The 24,541-nt window shown below is 36.4% G+C and overlaps 1 protein-coding gene and 1 long non-coding RNA gene across 2 annotated transcripts in view; one reads left to right on the top strand and one right to left on the bottom strand.

The window, feature by feature from the left end:
• Positions 1 to 12,397: 12,397 nt before the first annotated feature.
• LOC107731213 (sodium-dependent neutral amino acid transporter SLC6A17-like) overlaps positions 12,398 to 24,541 on the top strand; it is a 39,323-nt gene continuing 27,179 nt past the window's right edge. Inside the window, exons 1-4 of the mRNA XM_016542226.1 lie at positions 12,398 to 12,686; positions 17,009 to 17,413; positions 21,389 to 21,546; positions 23,537 to 23,663. Coding sequence (XP_016397712.1) covers positions 17,119 to 17,413; positions 21,389 to 21,546; positions 23,537 to 23,663 — 580 coding nt within the window. The 5' untranslated portion in view covers positions 12,398 to 12,686; positions 17,009 to 17,118. The remainder of the gene's footprint in view (positions 12,687 to 17,008; positions 17,414 to 21,388; positions 21,547 to 23,536; positions 23,664 to 24,541) is intronic.
• LOC107731214 (uncharacterized) overlaps positions 21,512 to 24,541 on the bottom strand; it is a 41,871-nt gene continuing 38,841 nt past the window's right edge. Inside the window, exon 3 of the long non-coding RNA XR_001638757.1 lies at positions 21,512 to 21,579. This is a non-coding gene — a long non-coding RNA (uncharacterized LOC107731214). The remainder of the gene's footprint in view (positions 21,580 to 24,541) is intronic.

The raw sequence follows: 24,541 nt of genomic DNA, 5'->3' as shown, positions 1-24,541 counted from the left end.
GCACATGACTGACATGGTCTCTATCTGAGAAAAGCACATGTAACATGCAGGAGGTGGCTGTTTCCTGTTAGATGCTTTGTTCCTTTATCAAAAGGCCTCTCCATGTGTAAAGACCTCCTAGTCATTCGGCTGATGGACGACCACGTGGGACTTTAGGTTGCAGATTATGAGTGAACTGTGCTGAAGAGTATTCCCTCTAATGGAAATTGCAGTCGTGATGTGCACTAATTTCTGTGGCATCAATAAACACATGCAAAAAAGCACTAGGATTTGGCTTTATAGACAAATAGGCTATGTGACATAGGAAAATTATTCATGCAGCTTTGGAGAATGTGCATCTGATTAATTGCACAATGGGTCATCAACACAGTATAAAATCCAGCTTCTGACTCATCGAGATGTTCTGCTCCACTGTTCATTTAAAGCATCATGACAAAAATAGACCTGCGTTATATATGTACTTTTTCAAAATAAAATCAGAAGGGTTCCAACTGAACAGTTCATAATAATAACTGCATCCGTAAGATTGGAGCCTTAGAAACGCTCATATCACTACACCGAGTGACATCTCGGGCCATCTGTTGGGTCCTCACACCTCCTTCTATCTCTGTAACGAGGGCTTAACAGTGGCTTAACCCTCTCCCATCTCTGCCCATATAGTGCCTTATATAACAGAGAGACATATTAAAAAATGACTAATGGCTGGCTGACCATTAATGCGCGTTAGGATTATTATGTGTGCTTTTTCTGGACACTTTGCTCTATGAGGGCATTGTAGCACTGGTTGGTGCACACATAGTCATTAATCAAATCAGTTATTGTGACAGTCTAATTCTATTATAATCATCAAGAGCCTGGAATTTTTCCATGATTAGATTTAAATGCAAAACAAACAAAAAAAAGGACGGTGATGTGTTTTTTCCGATTAAGATTCTTCTTTTTATCCTATTTTAATAATCTCATCCTTCCAATGGAGGAATTAAACATGTCTTTAAATAAATCTTGAAAAGTTAATGTTGTGGATTAAATATGTCAGCCCTCATTCCCAAATGAACATCAGTAAGAACATCTACATTTGCTTCAAGGTAAATTAATATTATTGATGTCATTTCATTTATGTATGTTTCACAATTTGAGTTGAATTACTGAAATAAATGAACTTTTCCACGACATTCTAATTTATTGAGATGCACCTGTATTTCATGCTAAGTATACTACAAATACACGTACATATTATGTGCTTAATAAAAATGCCCTGCAATTGTACTTTTAGCATACTAAACTGGTATTTTTAAAGTCTGCTAAATTGGAACAACTAATTTTGTACTTGATCCACTTTAATTGTGCGGAAGAAGTGCTGAAGTCCAACTAAAGTTATACTGAAGTACATTTGATTGTGCTAAAGTGGAACTATTGCAAGCATACTTCAGGTACACTTTAAATATCTTCCATTTAAAGACCAATATTATTCAAAGATCATACAATCCTCATCAATAGTGTCATTAAAACACCTTTTAAGCTTAATGTTAAGTAATGTGCATTGTGCAGAAGTAGTACTCCAAATAAAGTTTAATTATAATCTCTCGAAAAGTCTCGAGCGATATGTCAGTAAATATGTAAATAGATTTGAACTACTTAGTATGAAATGTAAACATATAATTTTTTTAACTAGGGAAATGGCAGATTTAAATGTTTTGCAATGTCACAATTCATCCCAACCAATGTAAGGATAATATCAAGGCCATTTTTTACCACTTACATGGAAATCTTCAGTTCAGTCCTATGGGATGTTCTGCAAAGCTTGTCTGATTTAGCAACAGCAACCAAGGGAGGCGGAGCTTAGCAAACCTTTAACCTTTTGTCAGTGTGATTTATAGTACACAAAACGCTGGGAACATATTTATTTAAAACATTATAGACTTTATAACCAGAAAAAGAAAGACTTAAACCAATTCTATAATCCTGGCACCTTATTGTAAGTCTTACAGGAAGTGAGTTGGAGTCAAAACACATGAAAAATAACAAAAGCATTTAGTTAGAAATCAAAATGTCATGTTTTTCTGTATTCTGTTTTTATGGATTAAGCAGTGCTGAAGGATGCATTAAAATTCTTGCCAGCAGAAAGCTTGCAGTTTCTCTGTTAACAGTGCAGAGGTCTATTTCCTGCAGCCTTTAGAGTACAAATGAAAGATATATTTAGTGTTTTATCTCTCACTCTCATATCTTGCTTAACAAATGTCTAATCCTTTCATGTTGTAGGCTATCTGTGATTCAGAATGCACAGTGCTAGCTTTATATTATGCAGTGTGTGGGTTTTCACTGAAAATGATTGTATTCCATCATCCAATCCATCATCAGTCTATATAACATCTTCAGTTCTGGCATTTGATGAGTAACAACGCACTATGCATATATGCATTTATTCACTTCATCTATGCGGCAAGCGAGCCTCTCACTGACAGGTTGTGATGCAGATGGTGTTTTGCCTTATACCATCATGCAATTCCAACCTCCCATGTCTATCATTTTCTATTGCTTCCCAATGAAATCACAACTCCACCGATACCAAAACACACATATAAGACTGTTTATTATCCTTATGACTACTTCTGATATCAGTGCGCCTTTTAATCATTTCTTTTTTGCCCCCAGTTGTCACGACATACTGTAAACACACGTACTGTCACAGCACATATCTAACTGGAATCAAGCCTAAACCAAAAGCATCCCTGTAGCTTCACCTTTGGCATGGACAATATCTGTATCGCCATCCTGTTTATGATACGTAATGCTGCAGCAGGAGATTATGACGTAAGCCGGCCCTTAACAGCAGGCAGTTTATAGTGCTCAGATCAGCTTCAGCCTGAAATATGTCCTGTCAGAGTAACACACACCCTGATTCATGACACCTGAATTACAGCAGTATTTCAGTCATGTCCATTTTTCGTCTTCACTGTGATTAAGGTCATTAGCTGTCAGTTACACAGTGATTGGTCTGTTTTCTGCTCCTGAAGGGATTGATCATACATCATTAATGATTCGTTCCATGTTAATGTATAAGTCTGACTTCACTACAGGAGAAAAGGATGTGGTGTGCATACACAATCAGGCAATTACCTTTCCAAGCCTCTGAGACTCTGACAGAATGTGCTAAAGGTACTGGTAGCTTCTGTCAGGAACAAGGCTTGAGGAAATACGGTTCATGTCGAAGGCAGTTAAAAGGCACAGAAAGTGAGATAAGACACCATGGCCCATTAAATCTGACTCCTGGGAGTAGTCCAATCCTGAATACCATTACATGGAGTGTTTTGAATAAATAACCAAGTATACCAGATTATGCGCTGTTTCTTGCCTGTAATAAGCTTTTCTTCTTATTCTTCCAGGCATTATTCATCCATGCTTTGTAATGTTTACAAATCAAGCACGTGAGCACAGACACGGCGACAAAAAAGGTACAGCTCTTTTTTGGATCACACTGGTGCTGACAAATGCACGACAGACTGGCAGCACTGCAAAATCGCACTCTTACCGCTGAGTATTTGGCTAGAGATTTGGAAGCTTTCTTTTGCAGTTGTGGGAGTTTGTTTAGAGGCTTTTCTTTAGAAATGTCTTGCCATAATTTAGGTTGAATATATCAGTACATTAGCATCGATGGCAAAATTTTAACATCTATGGGACCTTTCCTTTGCTTCCAAAGGTACTGGTCGCTTCTACAAGGGCCATTAAAGGTTCTTTATAGAGGAAATCAGTTCTTTCGATTTTTCTAATGTTCTTCACACTAAGAAAAAAATCCCTCTTTTAAGACCTTTTCACTGAAAGGTTCTTTGGGAACCAAAAATGGTTCTTATATTTGCAGTGCTGTGAAAACCTTGAGAACTTTATTTTGTGTAAGTACAAGCTTGCTGTGTTGTAGTCTGTCATGTGACACACAAAAACCAATGCCATTTGCTGCTACCAATGACAAATCCTAATGCTTTCCTAGTATGAATCTACTTCTGAAAAAAAAAAATACGGGGGTGAATAAAAGTGGGTGAATAGTTCCTTAAGGATCAGTTTGATAGTGCACACCCTACTAGTTTTGTTTGATAACTGCACTTGCTCTCTTTCTCTACTATCCCCACCGTGTCATAATTTCCCCAGATAAAATGCCCCGTGCGGCCATGTTGTAAATTCAAGCCTTGCTGCATGCCCCATTAAGCCGGTGATAAATATCCCCTCCGCCAGTTTCCTGAAGCCTGTGCGTGCAAATGAGCCTGTGAACACAGTGTGAAGTCTTATCAACTCCGAGGCTGGATGTGGAGTTCATGGACGTCTGAGTGACAGTTTTTATAAGACTCATTAAAAGAATTTAAAAATACCTCCTTTTCCTCCTTTAGTTTTTATAGAATCAAATGGTGCTTTCTGCACTGTTGAAATCTGGCGTAATGCATCAGGCTAGCATGTGTGAGCTAGTGGAGAGCATCCACACAAATGCATTTCACTCAAGGTCACAGTGACGCCAGCAGTTCTCAATAATTAAAGCCTCTCTCTGGGACCACTGTAACAGCCTCACAGTGTGCTAAGAATGGCAGAGGAACTCTGATTCTACTGATGTTATACTCTTACTTTACCTAAATGTATTCTGTCTATGCTAGTATTTTATTTTGTAAAATTTATATACAGTACTATTATAGTGTTCACTAATATTTAGAATTTGCCTTTATTTTAATTATATTTTATTTGAATTTTAGTTTTAGTAATTTTGTCATGTGCTTTTGCCATTTTTATTAGTTTTTTTTTTTTATATATCTATGTACAGTAGCTCTTATTTATTTTTATTGCAGTTTAGTTTTAGTGTTTTAGCACTTCAACATCAGCTTATTTTGTTTCAGTTAGATGCCTAGGAAAAACTTATAATTATTTAATTTACTAAATAATTAACTTTTTTTTAATTCTCATATTTTTTTTTTTTTTTTTATATATCTATGTACAGTAGCTCTTATTTATTTTTATTGCAGTTTAGTTTTAGTGTTTTAGCACTTCAACATCAGCTTATTTTGTTTCAGTTAGATGCCTAGGAAAAACTTATAATTATTTAATTTACTAAATAATTAACTTATTTTTAATTCTCATATGTTTTTTTTTTTTTTTAGGTTTTTTAATTTTAGCTTTATTTCAGTTAAAAAAAGTTTAATAGTTTTAGTTTCCGTTAACATTAACACAATTTCAAACGTAATAATATTGAATATTTTATTTCGAGCTCAGTTTTAATATTTTAGCACTTCGATGTAAACTTATTTTGTTTCAATTAGTTCAAGTTTTTCAATTTAGGTCCTAATACTTCATTTAAGTTTTCGTTTAAATACTTAATAACTTTAAGTTTTTCAGTTTAGGTTCTAATTTTTATTTAATATTTATTTTATTTCAGTTAACAAAAATTATCTTTAATAGTTGTAGTTTTAGTTAACAACAACAACTCTGGTCTATGCAGATCCAAAAGATTTTAGATGCAGAAACTCAGAAGTATTCATATTTGAGTAAAACTTTTTTCCTTGTTATATGTACTGTTATATGTACTTACTATAGTAATAACAATAAATTGGGCATAATTACATACAACTAACCCTAAACCAAACCCTATTCCTAACCACATAGTAAGTAAATGTAGTTAAATAATATTACTAAGTACTTAAATGTACAATTGCACTGTAACAAAGTTTCCATAAAATACCCCATATTTTATATAATTGCAGGTACAGTGTATGCAACATTTCCATAGTCCTCCATATTAACATTGCTTGTATGTTCAGATGCTGTGTTTTCAGCAATTAGGGATTGTAGCTTGTAATGCTAGTTATTTATCTTGTGCCAGCAGGTATTTGACTGTTATGGGTGAATAAAACACTGGTGCTGTGGTTAATGATGTGTACAGTGTTTGTGTGAAGTAGAAGTCTTCACGTGACACGTGCAGCGTGTGATTTCAGATGTCAAGCAGGCAGGCATCCCTTTTGCAATGATCTAACATGCGTGTGCAACCATGCCCCATTCATGCCACCACAACATAATCCCAAGTACACACACATACACGCAGCCAATGACTCAGAATCATATGATCTGCTGTTGCCATAGCAACAGATCCCAGCAGTGGGCCCTGGCGAGGTGAGTCACATGAGAAGGGTGAGGAGCTCTCTGTGCTCCATCATAGAGAGCTAGAGCCTCGTGATTCACTCGCTCACTCGCTGCAGGGCTGAGGATGCTCCAGTGTGCCCAGAGCTACAGGCTTTAACACAGGGAGGGAACTGCTGGATACTTCAGTCCTATTTTTAGCCTGCATTTAGCATGCAGCATCCCAATGTCTTAGACATCTGTGGAAAGGGAGATGCTCAAATCCTCATTGTGCCTTACTAGCGTTTACCTAGAGGATGCACACGTCTGACGGTAGTCACGTGGGTTATGACAAGACCCACACCGAATGTACGCCCATCTGTAGATTTCCACAGAAGTGTTTATTAACCCTTTATCATTCAACCCTAAAATATTTTGAAATGTATGAATTTGTCTTGAAGATATAAAACTCGTAAGGTTGAAATGTCTGTCTACCATAAGGTTGAAATGGTAAATCTTGCTTTAAATTTGCAGAACATTTTCAAAAGCTTTTTTCAATAATAGGTTTTAGATACATTTCATAATTATCAGGATCCACACAAAACAAAATGTATTCAATAGAACAGAAATAGTCTGATATGTTGTGGTCAATATAATATTCAGGCCATTCTTTTCTAGTGATTTTAATTGATTTTAAGGCCCGTTCACACCAATAATAACTATAAAGATAACTTAAAACTACAACTATAAACTAAAAAAAATCAGTAACTATAAAAAACTATAAAACTATATAACTATAAATGCTTGAGCTATTTAAAACTGGATGGATTCTAATTGGCTTTCAATGCTTTTATTGTTCATGACTATATATCTATATATTCAGGAACAAATTCCTAATACATTTTCAATAAACTCATTAAACATTACAGTAGATGTTTCAAAATATTTAATATTCTCAACTGAAAAATTTTCTACAACACAAATCTTTCAAGCTTTGTTCATTTATATCCAATTTGTTACAAGTATATAGTAATTTTGCTTCAGTTCTTTCTGATACAAAGTGATTTTTTTTATGATATTCAAAGTAAATTCATTAATCACGCTTTCAGCTGATTAAGGTCATTAGCTGTCAGTTACACAGTGATTGGTCTGTTTTCTGCTCCTGAAGGGATTGATCATACATCATTAATGATTCGTTCCATGTTAATGTATAAGTCTGACTTCACTACAGGAGAAAAGGATGTGGTGTGCATACACAATCAGGCAATTACCTTTCCAAGCCTCTGAGACTCTGACAGAATGTGCTAAAGGTACTGGTAGCTTCTGTCAGGAACAAGGCTTGAGGAAATACGGTTCATGTCGAAGGCAGTTAAAAGGCACAGAAAGTGAGATAAGACACCATGGCCCATTAAATCTGACTCCTGGGAGTAGTCCAATCCTGAATACCATTACATGGAGTGTTTTGAATAAATAACCAAGTATACCAGATTATGCGCTGTTTCTTGCCTGTAATAAGCTTTTCTTCTTATTCTTCCAGGCATTATTCATCCATGCTTTGTAATGTTTACAAATCAAGCACGTGAGCACAGACACGGCGACAAAAAAGGTACAGCTCTTTTTTGGATCACACTGGTGCTGACAAATGCACGACAGACTGGCAGCACTGCAAAATCGCACTCTTACCGCTGAGTATTTGGCTAGAGATTTGGAAGCTTTCTTTTGCAGTTGTGGGAGTTTGTTTAGAGGCTTTTCTTTAGAAATGTCTTGCCATAATTTAGGTTGAATATATCAGTACATTAGCATCGATGGCAAAATTTTAACATCTATGGGACCTTTCCTTTGCTTCCAAAGGTACTGGTCGCTTCTACAAGGGCCATTAAAGGTTCTTTATAGAGGAAATCAGTTCTTTCGATTTTTCTAATGTTCTTCACACTAAGAAAAAAATCCCTCTTTTAAGACCTTTTCACTGAAAGGTTCTTTGGGAACCAAAAATGGTTCTTATATTTGCAGTGCTGTGAAAACCTTGAGAACTTTATTTTGTGTAAGTACAAGCTTGCTGTGTTGTAGTCTGTCATGTGACACACAAAAACCAATGCCATTTGCTGCTACCAATGACAAATCCTAATGCTTTCCTAGTATGAATCTACTTCTGAAAAAAAAAAATACGGGGGTGAATAAAAGTGGGTGAATAGTTCCTTAAGGATCAGTTTGATAGTGCACACCCTACTAGTTTTGTTTGATAACTGCACTTGCTCTCTTTCTCTACTATCCCCACCGTGTCATAATTTCCCCAGATAAAATGCCCCGTGCGGCCATGTTGTAAATTCAAGCCTTGCTGCATGCCCCATTAAGCCGGTGATAAATATCCCCTCCGCCAGTTTCCTGAAGCCTGTGCGTGCAAATGAGCCTGTGAACACAGTGTGAAGTCTTATCAACTCCGAGGCTGGATGTGGAGTTCATGGACGTCTGAGTGACAGTTTTTATAAGACTCATTAAAAGAATTTAAAAATACCTCCTTTTCCTCCTTTAGTTTTTATAGAATCAAATGGTGCTTTCTGCACTGTTGAAATCTGGCGTAATGCATCAGGCTAGCATGTGTGAGCTAGTGGAGAGCATCCACACAAATGCATTTCACTCAAGGTCACAGTGACGCCAGCAGTTCTCAATAATTAAAGCCTCTCTCTGGGACCACTGTAACAGCCTCACAGTGTGCTAAGAATGGCAGAGGAACTCTGATTCTACTGATGTTATACTCTTACTTTACCTAAATGTATTCTGTCTATGCTAGTATTTTATTTTGTAAAATTTATATACAGTACTATTATAGTGTTCACTAATATTTAGAATTTGCCTTTATTTTAATTATATTTTATTTGAATTTTAGTTTTAGTAATTTTGTCATGTGCTTTTGCCATTTTTATTAGTTTTTTTTTTTTATATATCTATGTACAGTAGCTCTTATTTATTTTTATTGCAGTTTAGTTTTAGTGTTTTAGCACTTCAACATCAGCTTATTTTGTTTCAGTTAGATGCCTAGGAAAAACTTATAATTATTTAATTTACTAAATAATTAACTTATTTTTAATTCTCATATGTTTTTTTTTTTTTTTAGGTTTTTTAATTTTAGCTTTATTTCAGTTAAAAAAAGTTTAATAGTTTTAGTTTCCGTTAACATTAACACAATTTCAAACGTAATAATATTGAATATTTTATTTCGAGCTCAGTTTTAATATTTTAGCACTTCGATGTAAACTTATTTTGTTTCAATTAGTTCAAGTTTTTCAATTTAGGTCCTAATACTTCATTTAAGTTTTCGTTTAAATACTTAATAACTTTAAGTTTTTCAGTTTAGGTTCTAATTTTTATTTAATATTTATTTTATTTCAGTTAACAAAAATTATCTTTAATAGTTGTAGTTTTAGTTAACAACAACAACTCTGGTCTATGCAGATCCAAAAGATTTTAGATGCAGAAACTCAGAAGTATTCATATTTGAGTAAAACTTTTTTCCTTGTTATATGTACTGTTATATGTACTTACTATAGTAATAACAATAAATTGGGCATAATTACATACAACTAACCCTAAACCAAACCCTATTCCTAACCACATAGTAAGTAAATGTAGTTAAATAATATTACTAAGTACTTAAATGTACAATTGCACTGTAACAAAGTTTCCATAAAATACCCCATATTTTATATAATTGCAGGTACAGTGTATGCAACATTTCCATAGTCCTCCATATTAACATTGCTTGTATGTTCAGATGCTGTGTTTTCAGCAATTAGGGATTGTAGCTTGTAATGCTAGTTATTTATCTTGTGCCAGCAGGTATTTGACTGTTATGGGTGAATAAAACACTGGTGCTGTGGTTAATGATGTGTACAGTGTTTGTGTGAAGTAGAAGTCTTCACGTGACACGTGCAGCGTGTGATTTCAGATGTCAAGCAGGCAGGCATCCCTTTTGCAATGATCTAACATGCGTGTGCAACCATGCCCCATTCATGCCACCACAACATAATCCCAAGTACACACACATACACGCAGCCAATGACTCAGAATCATATGATCTGCTGTTGCCATAGCAACAGATCCCAGCAGTGGGCCCTGGCGAGGTGAGTCACATGAGAAGGGTGAGGAGCTCTCTGTGCTCCATCATAGAGAGCTAGAGCCTCGTGATTCACTCGCTCACTCGCTGCAGGGCTGAGGATGCTCCAGTGTGCCCAGAGCTACAGGCTTTAACACAGGGAGGGAACTGCTGGATACTTCAGTCCTATTTTTAGCCTGCATTTAGCATGCAGCATCCCAATGTCTTAGACATCTGTGGAAAGGGAGATGCTCAAATCCTCATTGTGCCTTACTAGCGTTTACCTAGAGGATGCACACGTCTGACGGTAGTCACGTGGGTTATGACAAGACCCACACCGAATGTACGCCCATCTGTAGATTTCCACAGAAGTGTTTATTAACCCTTTATCATTCAACCCTAAAATATTTTGAAATGTATGAATTTGTCTTGAAGATATAAAACTCGTAAGGTTGAAATGTCTGTCTACCATAAGGTTGAAATGGTAAATCTTGCTTTAAATTTGCAGAACATTTTCAAAAGCTTTTTTCAATAATAGGTTTTAGATACATTTCATAATTATCAGGATCCACACAAAACAAAATGTATTCAATAGAACAGAAATAGTCTGATATGTTGTGGTCAATATAATATTCAGGCCATTCTTTTCTAGTGATTTTAATTGATTTTAAGGCCCGTTCACACCAATAATAACTATAAAGATAACTTAAAACTACAACTATAAACTAAAAAAAATCAGTAACTATAAAAAACTATAAAACTATATAACTATAAATGCTTGAGCTATTTAAAACTGGATGGATTCTAATTGGCTTTCAATGCTTTTATTGTTCATGACTATATATCTATATATTCAGGAACAAATTCCTAATACATTTTCAATAAACTCATTAAACATTACAGTAGATGTTTCAAAATATTTAATATTCTCAACTGAAAAATTTTCTACAACACAAATCTTTCAAGCTTTGTTCATTTATATCCAATTTGTTACAAGTATATAGTAATTTTGCTTCAGTTCTTTCTGATACAAAGTGATTTTTTTTATGATATTCAAAGTAAATTCATTAATCACGCTTTCAGCGTTAAATAAGCACACAGTCCTTTTTAATGATCAATTTCACAGATATCCCAATAAAAGTTGTCTGGAAAATTCTCATCAGTGCAGAAAATGTGGACATTTAGCACTATGAAAACACATGTGGTGTTTCATCTGGCCTCTAAAAAATCTGGTGTGAGGCATTCGCTTCTCTGTGCCACATCTGCTGATGTGAGTCAAACACGCACTCACAAATAAACAAACACATATCCGGTTTATGTGTTACCTGTTTGTTGTTCCAGACTCAAAACAGTAGCCGCAGATGATCAGCTCTGTCTGGGCACTGATCTCCCACCCAGGGGACTAAACATTCAGAGACTGGTCTCTGTAAAACCCGGAGCAAGAACGTCCCTCCATGAGGTAAAAGCTGAGTATTGCATTGATTTGTGATTAGTTGAATCACTGCATTAGGCATCTGTAATTCATTAGGATGCAAATCTCAGGCAAAAGTCTTCTATTCACTTAAACGGATGCATTTTAAATCACTCTTTATCTTTACAGTAATACAGACGTGTGATTAATGGGACGGCTTTAAAAAACATCTGCTGAAGACATTAATCAGCAATCTGCGATATCCATCTCAATTCAAGCAGCAAAAGTGAAAAGAAACTCAATTGAGCCAGACTAGCCAGAACCAAGGGCAGTATAAATCCTCACATGTCAGGAAGAAGAATGAGCTAGACACAATCAGACGCATCCGCATGTGCGAAGAAATAGCCTTTCTGATAGCAGACACTGTCTTTTCTGGGAGAAGAAAAAGCATCAATAGAGCTCCAGATTTTAGCCAGTGTCATCTCTCACTGCTTTGAAGGTTCATAGTGGAGTTTATTGATTAAAATGTGGGAAACAACCTTATCTAGAAATAAATAAGTCATAACTTGTCCGCTTTGGACAGATATGGACAGCACTGTGCATTTGAAAGGTAGTAGGTAAGAAATTACTTTGCAATCGTCAAAAGGTATTTCATCAGAATTTGGACGGGATGGGATGCGCACATTACGCGTCTGCTGACGTACGAGCGCGTTCGTGACTCATGTACACCTATAGTAATTTGCTCTCTGCCAATCGTGTAAGGAGAAATAAGTTGCGCTTTGAATTTTAACCACTGGAGGACAAATCAAGGAGTGGGTTGGTTAGAAGTGTTGTCGCGGACAACGCCCACGGATGTGTCAGCGTGACCCTAAAGTTACTATTTTGGGCTGATAGAGAATACACAATAGTGCGCGGTGGGCTTTGCGTCAGGCAGCGCGCTCACTCACTCTGCGCATTTCTGGACAGGTTCAGTCGTGAGCGCGGAAACGGCACATCAAGTGTCTCAACGAGGAATCAAACTGATTCTTCAGGTTATTATCACTCCTTGAGACCTACACGAGCACATTCGTATCAGATTCTCACTCGTCGACATCCAGTTAGGTGAGTGATCTTGGATTCGCTTCATTTAGTAACCTACCCGTCGTGATAAAAGACGCAAGAGATTTTTCATCGATGATTGCGTTGTGCCAATTTATTTGGTATTCCAGTCATGTATGAAGCGTTTTATCACGCTGCACGCAGTTAATGTCGATAATTCACGGCAGCAATTACCGGTCAGTTGTTTATTATTTACGAGGTTTCTCATGTCATCAGAGGCGCGTCAGTTTTAGGTCAACCTGACGCAAATATTTGACCTTGAGGATGCTGCGCGGCTCGTGGTCCCCTTTACATACATGACATCATTACGTGTTTTGGGTCCACGTGTTTGTGTTTTTAAACTATAGTAAGCGTATTGCTTTTAGTGTTGATTATTGAAAGATCCGTGAATGAACGCTATCACTGTCCGTGACTGCAGTCAGGCGCATCCTCTTGTGATGCTTGAGCTGTCGAGGAGTTACTCCCAAATGAAAACTTGACGAAGACTGGCACGTGATTTATTTAATTACATTACTTTTTTCATTTGTGTATGAAGTAAAATAATTATGTTTGAAAAGTGAATAAAGGTAAAATTGTGAAAAATGTTACAGTATGGAAGTTTGCATCAAGACTAACTGTAAATGGTAGTTGACGCAGTTTGTCATGCTACTATTTTTTGCACCAATATCTTGAATTTTAGGGCATAACTGCATTTATGGAGTTGTTGCCCTGCATCATATTTGTCAACAGTCAACTGTATGACATGTAAGATGACGTACAGGTCTGGGGGCGGGGCCAGTGCGTTAACTGCGTTAAAATATTTTAATCGCGTTATTTTTTGTAATTAATTAATTAAGTTAACGCGTTAAACTGACAGCCATAATAATAACGTTTACTAAATGAATTAATGTAATTGTAAAATTTATAATAATGTAGCCATAATCCTACTGTTCAACACTGCTAGATGGTTGCTAAAATTTGGCTTCCACTACAACAGATAGGCCTATATAAGCTTCTCATGAAATGAATGCTGTAGTGCAAAGCCAAAAACCAAATGCAATCATAAGATTTAATAAATCATAATAATAGTCTAGTTCAGCTTGAGTTATAAACTTCAACAGCCAACAGAGCACTATTCAGGAAAAACTCATCTCTTGCTTCCCAGATTTGATCTTTTCATATTCATGCTCTTGAAATTCAACTTTGGTCATTATGGAAATATTTGAAAACATGGTTGAAATATATGCCTATACATACATTTAAAATCAATGCATGTTAAACAACCTTGTTTTTTTATTTATTTGGAAGGTATAATAAATAAAAGAACGAGCATCAGTTTTAAATAGCTTTAGATGGAATACACAAAAGGACATGTTCATTTCCCAAATGTCTTTTTTGTCAACTACCCAAATAAGAGGCTACTAGTCTTCATAATCTCTGCCACCAGTTTGTTTTTTTCCTTAACACTCTGTTTTGGCATTGTAGGAGCCAAAACCTTCTTTATATGTTAATTTAACGGATTATTGTAGTACAATATTTACAATTTTGCTGTACAATTATTGTAGTACTACTCTTCTAGAAGATGAGAGATTGACATTACAGTCATACACGTGGCTGTCCTCACAATCATTTGTTGCAGTCACAACATGCACTTGCCATCATCCCTGTATCATATCAGTGTGTTCTCTTTTTTGATATAGAGAGATTGCTTGCTGCAAATGAAATCTGATTCTTGTGACCCATTATGTGTATTTCAAGGATTCGACTAAATTTGGTTCATGTATCCTCTCAAGCACTGGATAGATGAGCTGTCACTTGCTGTCCTGATACAGAGAGCACAGGAAGCAGAGATGTGAGAATTTCATCAAGCTCTATTGCCTAGCAACCCGGTCAGATAAAACATGTGCATTTCACATTATAACGTGCAGTTGAATGAACAGGATATTTAGCTATACAAACCATTATTACTAAGAGAAGCCATGCTGTTGGTAGGCTCTGATCGGCACCACGTTTTATATTCTTGGACTAAATAGTAAAAAGTAAATCACCATCAGGGAGGGTTTAGGTTTGGGTGTGTTTGTTGAATTCCTCAGCATCAGCTGACCAAGCACATTAACTGCATTATGAGTGATCAGCACCCGTGTTTTTAATGCACGGCAAAATGAGACACACTGTTAGTAGCATTCTTCAGGTCTAGTTTGCTTCCTACTGAAACATAATCCCTTCCATAATAATGACGTAGAACTGACTGGCCTGCTGCCCAGACAGGCTGTTTTGGACCTGAACACTGTGCAAAATTTCACAGTGGGTGCAAAAGTTCAAACTCAGCATGTGATGGTGCTTTGATGGTCTATCACTGACAGTGTCACAAAAACAGTGCACATGCTATTATTTCAAACTGTGGTTATGTCTGCTCTTAAAAGTAATTGAATTTCTCCTCATATGGTTCCCAGGGGCAGATTTGAGCCTTTTTGGAATGCGGTTAGTAGGTTGTCATGAGCGGTGGGTGGGCATGGCCTAGCAACACAGCAACGTTTTGTGTCCTCTTGTATTTGAGATAAGCTGTATAGATTTTTTTCAGCGCCTCAGGCTGCTTCTCATTACCAAAGATAAGCAAAGGTGGGAAGAGCAAAGATGGCGACTCTGTTGCCACATTCCCTAGTCATTCAGGAGATAAAAATCTCAGCTCATGCATTACCTCTCCCATATTTATCGCAAAAAGCGGTCCTATGGTCTAGATTAAAGGCTAGTCAATGGCTGCCTCTTTTCTTAGTCTCAGGCTGTTTCGCACAGATTTCATCCATTATTTGAACACAAAATTAACATTACTTCAAATGGGCTGCTGATGATCACCTTTTAAGACTAATTTTAAAGTTAGATTTTAAAGTTAATGTATTTAGTTACTTTTTAAAGAACAAAGTACTGTGTAAGCGTTGAGTTTAGAAGTTCATTTGGATGACACATGTAGCAGAATATATGTGCATGCTGTATTTAAAGATAAGTAAATGACAGTAAAGACATTTATAATGTTATAAAATATTTCTATTTCAAATAAATGATGTTCTTGTGGAATTTATATTCACCAAAGGAAAAAAAATCTATTCATCAAAGAATAAAAGGATTACGTTCCACAAAATATTATGCAGCACAACTGTTTTCAACATAATAACAATGTGACGAGAGGGGCGGGGCCGAGAGCCGTGGGAACGGAGCGAGGTCGGTGGAGTAAATGCTAATGCGCAACACCTGCGCCACTCACCGGTCTCGAGTCCCATGGAGGAGCTCCGGAAGGATAAAAGGGGGAGTGACGACAATGTTGGACGAGAGAGGACCAGGCCTGGACTTTATTTTGTGTTTTGGTTCTGTTTGTCTATTTTGTGTTTATTTTATTATTAAAGTTTGAATGTTTGAATGTTCGCCGGTTCCCGCCTCCTTCTTCCCCAACTACGAACTTTGTTACATACAACATGATAATAATAATAATAATAATAATAATAATAAATGTTTCTTAAATCAAAACAGCATATTTGAATGATTTCTGAAGAATAAAGGGGGAGTGACGACAATGTTGGACGAGAGAGGACCAGGCCTGGACTTTATTTTGTGTTTTGGTTCTGTTTGTCTATTTTGTGTTTATTTTATTATTAAAGTTTGAACATTTTAGTATACACCGGTTCCCGCCTCCTTCTTCCCCAACTACGAACTTTGTTACATACAACATGATAATAATAATAATAATAATAATAATAAATGTTTCTTAAATCAAAACAGCATATTTGAATGATTTCTAAAGAATAATGTTACACTGGAGACTGAAAATTTAAGTTTGCCATAGTAGGAATAAATATAACAAATACATTTTAAAATATAGAAAAGAGTTATTTTAAACTGTAATAATATTTTAAAACAGTACTCCTTTACTATATTTTACATTAATTAATGTAATTGTAAAATGTGCAAAATGATAATATTGTACCATGGTTAATACCAGTAGGCCTATGCTGTTCAAAACTACTATGTGGAGGGTCAGAAAAATCTTCCCATCTGTCCTGCCAGTGCTTGCCTTGGCTTCCATTACAACAGATTGCTTAGCTTCTCATGCAATTAATGCTGTAGTCCAAAAGCCAAAAACCAAAAGCAATGTTAAGTTTGAATAAATCAGAATAATATTTGGGTTTTAAAATTCAATAACTAAGACAAGACTGACCAGAAAAAAAAAATTCTTAAATGTATCTCAAATTGTCGAGTCTTTGGATGATGATTCGGTCTGTATAATGGCCCTCGGTCATATTTTTATCTCTTGTGGCCTGATTTCTCATGTTTTCATTTTTATGTTCTTTTCACAGGAGCACAAACCTTTATTGTCCACACCTGTATCAAGCCAAAGGGGCAGTTTTTGTGACCTGCTCTCCTTTCACACCTTTAATTGTCAGGATCACCACGACACGGCACAACCATGCCCAAGAGCAGTAAAGTGACTCAACTGGAGCACAGTAATGAGCATGTCACGGAGTCTGTGGCCGACCTCCTGGCGCTGGAGGCTCCCATGGACTACAAGAGCAGTCAGATGAGCATGAACATGGCAGGAGGGGGCCCTCCACCCATAGGCAAACCAGACATCTCCCCTGACCTAGAAGATGGGCGCCCTGCTTGGAACAGTAAGCTGCAGTACATCCTGGCCCAGGTGGGCTTCTCAGTGGGCCTGGGTAACGTGTGGCGTTTCCCTTATCTTTGCCAGAAGAATGGAGGAGGTGAGTTCTTTTTTTGTCAGGTAGTGTTTTGCACAGATTTCTTCTATTCGTTGAACACTAAACCAAAATCCAATGGGTTTAGTATTTAAAGGGGTCATGACTTTGAAGTCAGATGGGGGAGATGATAGTGGGGGGGACTGGTTAGAATCTCCTTGATGGCGAGGAACCATTTGGCAATTTAGACCCCCATACAAACGTAAAGTCTGTGACCAGGACCGTAATTTATATGCAAATGTCAAAAGGCTAAAAGGGTCTCTTAAGCCATAAAACCCCAAAGATCATGCATGATTCTACGCAGACGCTACAGTTCTTATTACTGACGTGCATTTGTAACTGTTTTGACGTTAAATGGAGAGTTCACCAAAAAAGTAATATTTCTGTCATCATTTATTCAACCTCCATTTCTTTTATAGTACACAAAAGGAGAAATGTTAATGCACTAGACGTTTTTTTCCATGCAATTATAATGAATGGGGACAAGACCTTTCAAGCTTCAAAAAGGCAGAAAAGCACTAAAAACTATCCTAAATGCTTTGTACACAACATTTTTGTCAGGTAGTGTTTTGCACAGATTTCTTCTATTCGTTGAACACTAAACCAAAATCCAATGGGTTTAGTATTTAAAGGGGTCATGACTTGAAAAACCAAATTTCCCTTGATCTTTTGATACAGAAGAGGTGTTTGTATGCTTAATATATCCTGCAAGTTTCATAACTTAAAATGTCCTCATCATCAATTAAAAAGCATTTATGTAATAACCCTCAGAAAACTTGTTTTGGATCCATAGGGACAAGGTGACGTCAGCTGGGCACAGTCGTTTGCATAAACACCGCCTCCAGAGCAACACATTGACGAATAGTCATCTTCTCACCATAGGCCCCGCCCACTGACGGCTTGACGCTTAAGATCACGCTGAATGCGAGTGTCACGTTGCGTCAAAAGTGAATAGAAATTACAATCACTGCCGCTATCTTGTCAACACTGGATACAGTATACAGATGCGTGTTCACTTTCTGACACAGTCCACACGCTTGAGTCTGTCAACAGGACAAATGAAGTGAAAGAACGCTTGCTTTGCCGCGTTTTGTTTAAACAGCTCATTCGCGTCTTTGTACAGATATCAGAAGGATCCCAGCGTAAAGAACAAGTGAATAGTTTATTTTTAATGGCATTCCGGATCGGGTCAGAGGATTGATTGGAGGATTTTGTTTTGTATATGAGGCACAGTGTCATGGAGAGTTCATGAAGAAACATTTGTAGAAAGATGAAGCAGTACTATACCTGACTGCAGCTGCATCAACCATAAGTAGATGATTTAATAATGCTTTGTCTGGAAATTACCGTTTTATTTTGATTATGTTGTCAAAAGACTCACATGCAATAGTGAGGGGGCATTGATACGGTTTCCTATGCAATGACTTTAGCCAGTCATAAAAGTGGCTGATTCCTGAGAAGCCTTAAAGGACCCGCCCCTTAAAAGCAGCCTGTTTCAGAGAGAGGTTCAGAATGAGGGTTGAAAATAATAATTTTCCCACATATTTATTTGTTTTTTTGTGCAAAAAACATTATTAACACTATAAGTAAACCTCAAGGAATATATTAAGATAATAATAAAAAAAATCTGTCATGACCCCTTTAATAAACCAACAGCCAATGAACTGCTGACAATTAAGTCTTTAAGTCTTTAATTTTGCAGATGAAATCCAGTCATTCCAACAGGAAGCTGCACAATCGGGGGTTTCATGTAAAAAAAAAAAAAATCCCCACAGATTGAATTTAAATTGGTCACATGAATTTATTGCACTGACCAACAGAAAGCTGCTTGGTTTGAAAGTGACTTCTGTGTGAGCAGTGCTTCATACATTGCTACACTATTGACAATGGACCAGAAATTCAGCTGAAATTTTGCTAATGTGATCATACCTAAAGGTATGATTACAAATAAACAGCCTGATGCATTTAGGTCCTTCGTAAGGAAATAAAACAGCATACTGTGTTTGGTTCTGAAGTTCATTTGGATGACACATCCTAAATATACTGTATGTACATATATAAATATAAGTGAGAGTTTGATTTCAGCAGCGGTGCCCTCACATATTGTGTATTCCACAACTGCATCAAAATGCACAACAAATGCTAACCCTGAACTCAATCCAGTTCTGCAACTTTACTTGCATATATCAAACATGCTTTTGACACTGCTGTTTGATTGTCTTCTAATTATTGCTAATCTGCAATAACGTTCGCCACATTTTACTAGCAAATCAATGGTGCAGAATAGTACCAGAAATCATAAATGTTTTCTTTACAACTGTATTTCAAGTCTTCTGAAGCCATTTAACTTTGTGTGACAACCAGAATGCAAGCTGTTAACCATTGTGACCGGATCATTGAATCAGCGCTTTAAAACAGTCTGATTTATGAACAAATCAATCAGGCCAGTTTTGTGAGTGGGATCAACTGATTCATTAAACAAATCTGACACAAATAAATTAATTATTCACAAATTAGACATTGCTACTACTTCTCTCATGATCAGGAGCTAGGAGAGATGTCTATTTACAGTGAATGACCTAAATTCAGGTCTGTTTTTTTTAAGAGACTTGTGACATAGTGCTTAGGTCTTTTGGAGCTCTTTTATTCCATATATTTAGTTTAAATACATATTTCTCTAAAGGAAAATGTCAAATTTATTACTAATCATTAGATTAGTGAAATCATGTTTTTCTCAAAATTTAATCAAAAAAGAAGTATAACCAGTGATCTAAATATATTGCAGTTATGGAAATCTTGTTAAGTCTGTCCAGTCAACTGCACTACTTTTGCAATATTTTGACCTGAATTAATGTTCTGTTCAATTTATTTTCTTTTTTCCCTGTGGATGACGAACAATCACAGTACTTGACATCTCTATAATATCTCTATTATTCTAAGAAAATATCTTGAGTATTAATTATGGTCTTAAAAACTGAAGTTTATGAATTAATGCTTATGTTGATTTCTATATCTGTAAATATTGTATTTTGACTCAGTTGTCAAGCTCTTTTGATAACTGTCTGACCATATGATTTAAAGGAATAGTTCAACACACAAATGAAAATTTTGTCATCATTTATTCACCCTCATGTCAATCCAAACCCGTAAGATTTTCTTTCATCTTTGGAACACAAAACACAAAATTCAGCAGCATCACACACGTATGCATTGTGGTACTCTCGTGAATGGCAGCGGAGACTGACCTGGAAGAGAAGAAATCGTTGAATAAAGCCATTATTTTTGTTTTCTTTGTGCACAAAAAGTATTCTCGTAGCTTCGTAACATTATGGTTGAACCACTGATTTCACATGGACTATTTTAACGATGTCCTTACTACCTTTCTGAGTCTTGAACGTGTCAGTTGTGTTGCTGGTCAGAAAGCTCTCGGATTTCATCAAAAATATCTTAATTTGTGTTCTGACAGAATTTTCATTCTGGGTGAACTATCCCTTTAATGTCTTACAATATAATGGTCAATCTATGGCCTAAATGAAATCAAAACATAACAAAATATAAACAAGTGACCTTTATATGCATTAATTTTAGAGACTATAGTGTTGCTAAAAACATGTTTATATATTTTACCTTAGTTAAATTAATGTAAATACGAAATATGAAAATATGAGGAAAAATGTGTCCCAGACAGTCATATAAAGTATTTTGATTTTCAACACAAAAGTTTAGATACGATCACTCATTTAAATTCCAGCAGACTCTAGTGTACTGTTTAATTAGCAAGAAACATATTTGAAGACACTTTACTCTTTGTATATGCATGCATAAGCAAAATGGCATTTTGAAAGAAAAACATTCTGAAAGAATAAAGTGTGTTTAGTGTGCAGTAGCTTGATTGATCTTGGGCTATTGGTTGGTCATTAAAGACACTGTTGTAAGGACATTACCCTCTGTGTTTACAAGTGTCGCTGTCTCTCTTTACAGGTGCCTACCTTGTTCCATACTTCATCCTTCTTATCCTTATTGGCATCCCACTCTTCTTCTTGGAGCTGGCGGTTGGCCAGAGGATCCGTCGAGGGAGCATAGGAGTGTGGAATTATGTTTGCCCACGACTCGGTGGCATTGGAGTGTCCAGCCTGATGGTGAGTGAATGATGTTCTGGTGAAGGTAGTGGACTGAAACACAAGACACAAATGAGATCACGTTGCTTCATTTGGTTTATGAGTAAATGAGGAAATCAGTTGTGTGTGAATATGGTTGCGTTTAAATTGGTTTTAATGACATTGACTTGTGAGTGTCTGGTGCATGTCAGCTCAGATTGGGTGATTGATACAGTTTGAGATTCTAGTTCGTATGCTAATGTTTTGTTGAAAAAGGGTCACAATACAATGAGAAGCCTGTAAGTTCCAGACAAATAACCAATTTCAGTGTTATGAAGGCTCTTGCAGAAGCATTTGTTTTTGATGAGTCACTAGCCTAAAAGTGCTAATTTACCAGCCATTCTGTGCAGATTCATCCATTACTACTCTGTGCTCTGATCAGTTTAATATGAGCACAGTCACACAACCTATCAGATGGGTTTCGATCTGAAAATATCACTCTGTCTGAACATTTAATACATTTATTTTCAGCCCCAGCTGCACCTGGACTTTCTGGTTTCCTCTCCTTGTATAAGCAGCTGTGCCTTGGAAAAATGTAAGGCCTTTTGGGAGGTGTTGGTTATATACCATACGCCAAAGCACTGGGGTGGAAATCTGGTTATTGTGTAGATGCTGTTTAATCAGCAGTTTCTTGGGAATGGCTTTCTCATTAGTAACAGAATGAGCTGAATACATATTATATATACATATGCTGCATATATAAAATACAGTGGTGTTCAAAAGTCTGAGACCAGTTTTGCGTTCTCTTATTACAAAGTACATTATCAGCATAGTAATTTAAATAATTTGATTATATTATTTAAAAATATTGTTTATATTATGTCCATGAAATAAAATAATTGTTTAATTGTGTTTTTAATTAATATTTAATTATATACAATTACTTATTAGAATATTAAATGTTCTGTTAATCAAGATTCATTTAATTGAAAATTAACATTTTGTGTTGTATTTAGTATTTGGTATGTAGTAGTCTGAATGAGTCTAGTGGATTCAATTGACTTCAGATTGGGAATCGACCTTAATTGTGTTAACCTTCTACACAAAGGCAATGAAAAAGCATGCGAGGAAAGCCATTTTGAAACCATATGCCTCTAAATAAAACAGCCCCACAGTTCAAATGACTGTGGAGAAACACTCATGGACTAAATGTGGCTGTTCTGCTGCAGCCGCTGCTATTAATACCCACGAAGCTACTGCAGAAAGAATATGCTTCAATTATTCACTAACTCAACGTGCTGTGGATCTGTGATGTCACAAAGAACCATTACTGCCCTGTTACAAACTGCAGGGAAAAATCAAGGGATAGATTTGCTGTTAACAGGCATGCGTTGCTAAACCCTGAACATACACGGTATTTCAGCACACAGAACACATTCACTTGTGTTCGAATTCTGTTTATGGACACTATAAATGAAGTAAGGCTATTGAGTTTTAGGAGTTAAAAGACTTGCGATCATATATTAGACTCCAGAAGCCAGACTTTTGACTGTCAGCACAGTCTGGTGCACATCAGTGCTATACAACTGCCAGGAAGAGCTACTCTGACTGACATGTACTGTAAAATGACTAACCACAACTTGTTTTTCAACATAGCATGTAGGGTTGGATAAATCTGAAGTAGATGATGCAACAATACCAAACTAAACTGGCATGTAGGCATGTTGCGGTCATTATTTCTGTTTGTCCAATATAAGTATTTATTTCAAAGCCATACAAGAAACACAAGAAAAAACATTCCCAGAAGATTCCCAGAAGGTGCCAGACCGTTAGATTGGATTTTGCCACCTAGATTGCTATTTTCAGTACATAGTATGGCTCAGATGTTCAAGTAAATGGTTTAAAGTCAGGCAAAATAAGCCTTAGACTAGATGAGACCTTTCCAGGGGACAGTTTTTGGTCAATATTACCCCTTAATTATTTTATAGTTGTTAACAATATCCTTTGTTTTTTTCTTTCTCTCATTCTACAGGTGTGTGGTTTTGTGGGTCTGTACTATAATGTGATTATCGGCTGGAGCATCTTCTACTTTTTTCAGTCGTTTCAGTATCCTCTGCCCTGGAGCGACTGTCCCATCAGGAGGAACGGCAGCCAAGCCAGTGAGTGCTCTGCAGTTTCTCACATAATGACTAGAAAGATTAGAGTTGTGTTGTTTTATTTGGTACAACACTTTGCCTAATGAAATAAAATGTGGCACAGCAAGAAGCTTCTTGCTTCCATCACAGTCAAAGCTGTAGAAATATGTAGTATCATCCATTATTTGTGAGCAAACATCATGAAAGAGTTTTGTTTTCATACCCAACAACAGACGACCTTAATAAAGTTGCAATCTGTAATGCATCACTATTTGTGGCTTTTATAGCACGGCAGTCTTTCTTAAGTGGATAGTTCACCCAAAAATGAAAATTCTGTCATCATTTACTCACCTTCATGTCATTCCAAACCTGTATGAGTTTCTTTCTTATGTTAAACATTAAAGAAGATATTTGAAAAATGCTGGTAATCAAACAGTTGATGGTCCCCATTTCTTTCCATACTATTGAAGTCAATTGGGACCAATAATGGTTTGGTTCTTCAACATTTTTCAAAATATCTTCTTTTGTGTTCAACATAAGAAAGAAACTCATACAGGTTTAGAATGACATGAGGTTGAGAAAATGATGACAGAATTTTCATTTTTGTCTTGAACTATTCCTTTAAAGGGGTCATATGATGTTGCTAAAAAGAACATTATTTGGTGTATTTGGTGTAATGAAATGTGTTTATGCGGTTTAAGGTTAAAAAACCATATTGTTTCCCACATACTGTACATTATTGTTTCTCCTCTATGCCCCGCCTTTCTGAAACGCGTCGATTTTTACAAAGCTCATCAGTCTGAAAAGCGAGGTGTGCTGTGATTGGAAAGCTATCCAGTGCGTTATGATTGGCCGAATACCTCAAGCGTGTGACGGAAATGTTACACCCCTCACCATACTGT

This window comes from Sinocyclocheilus rhinocerous, unplaced genomic scaffold (genome assembly GCF_001515625.1).
Source record: "Sinocyclocheilus rhinocerous isolate Xijiao unplaced genomic scaffold, SAMN03320098_v1.1 scaffold1600, whole genome shotgun sequence".
Lineage (NCBI taxonomy): Eukaryota > Metazoa > Chordata > Actinopteri > Cypriniformes > Cyprinidae > Sinocyclocheilus > Sinocyclocheilus rhinocerous.
This window is presented reverse-complemented; position numbering and strand designations above follow the sequence as displayed.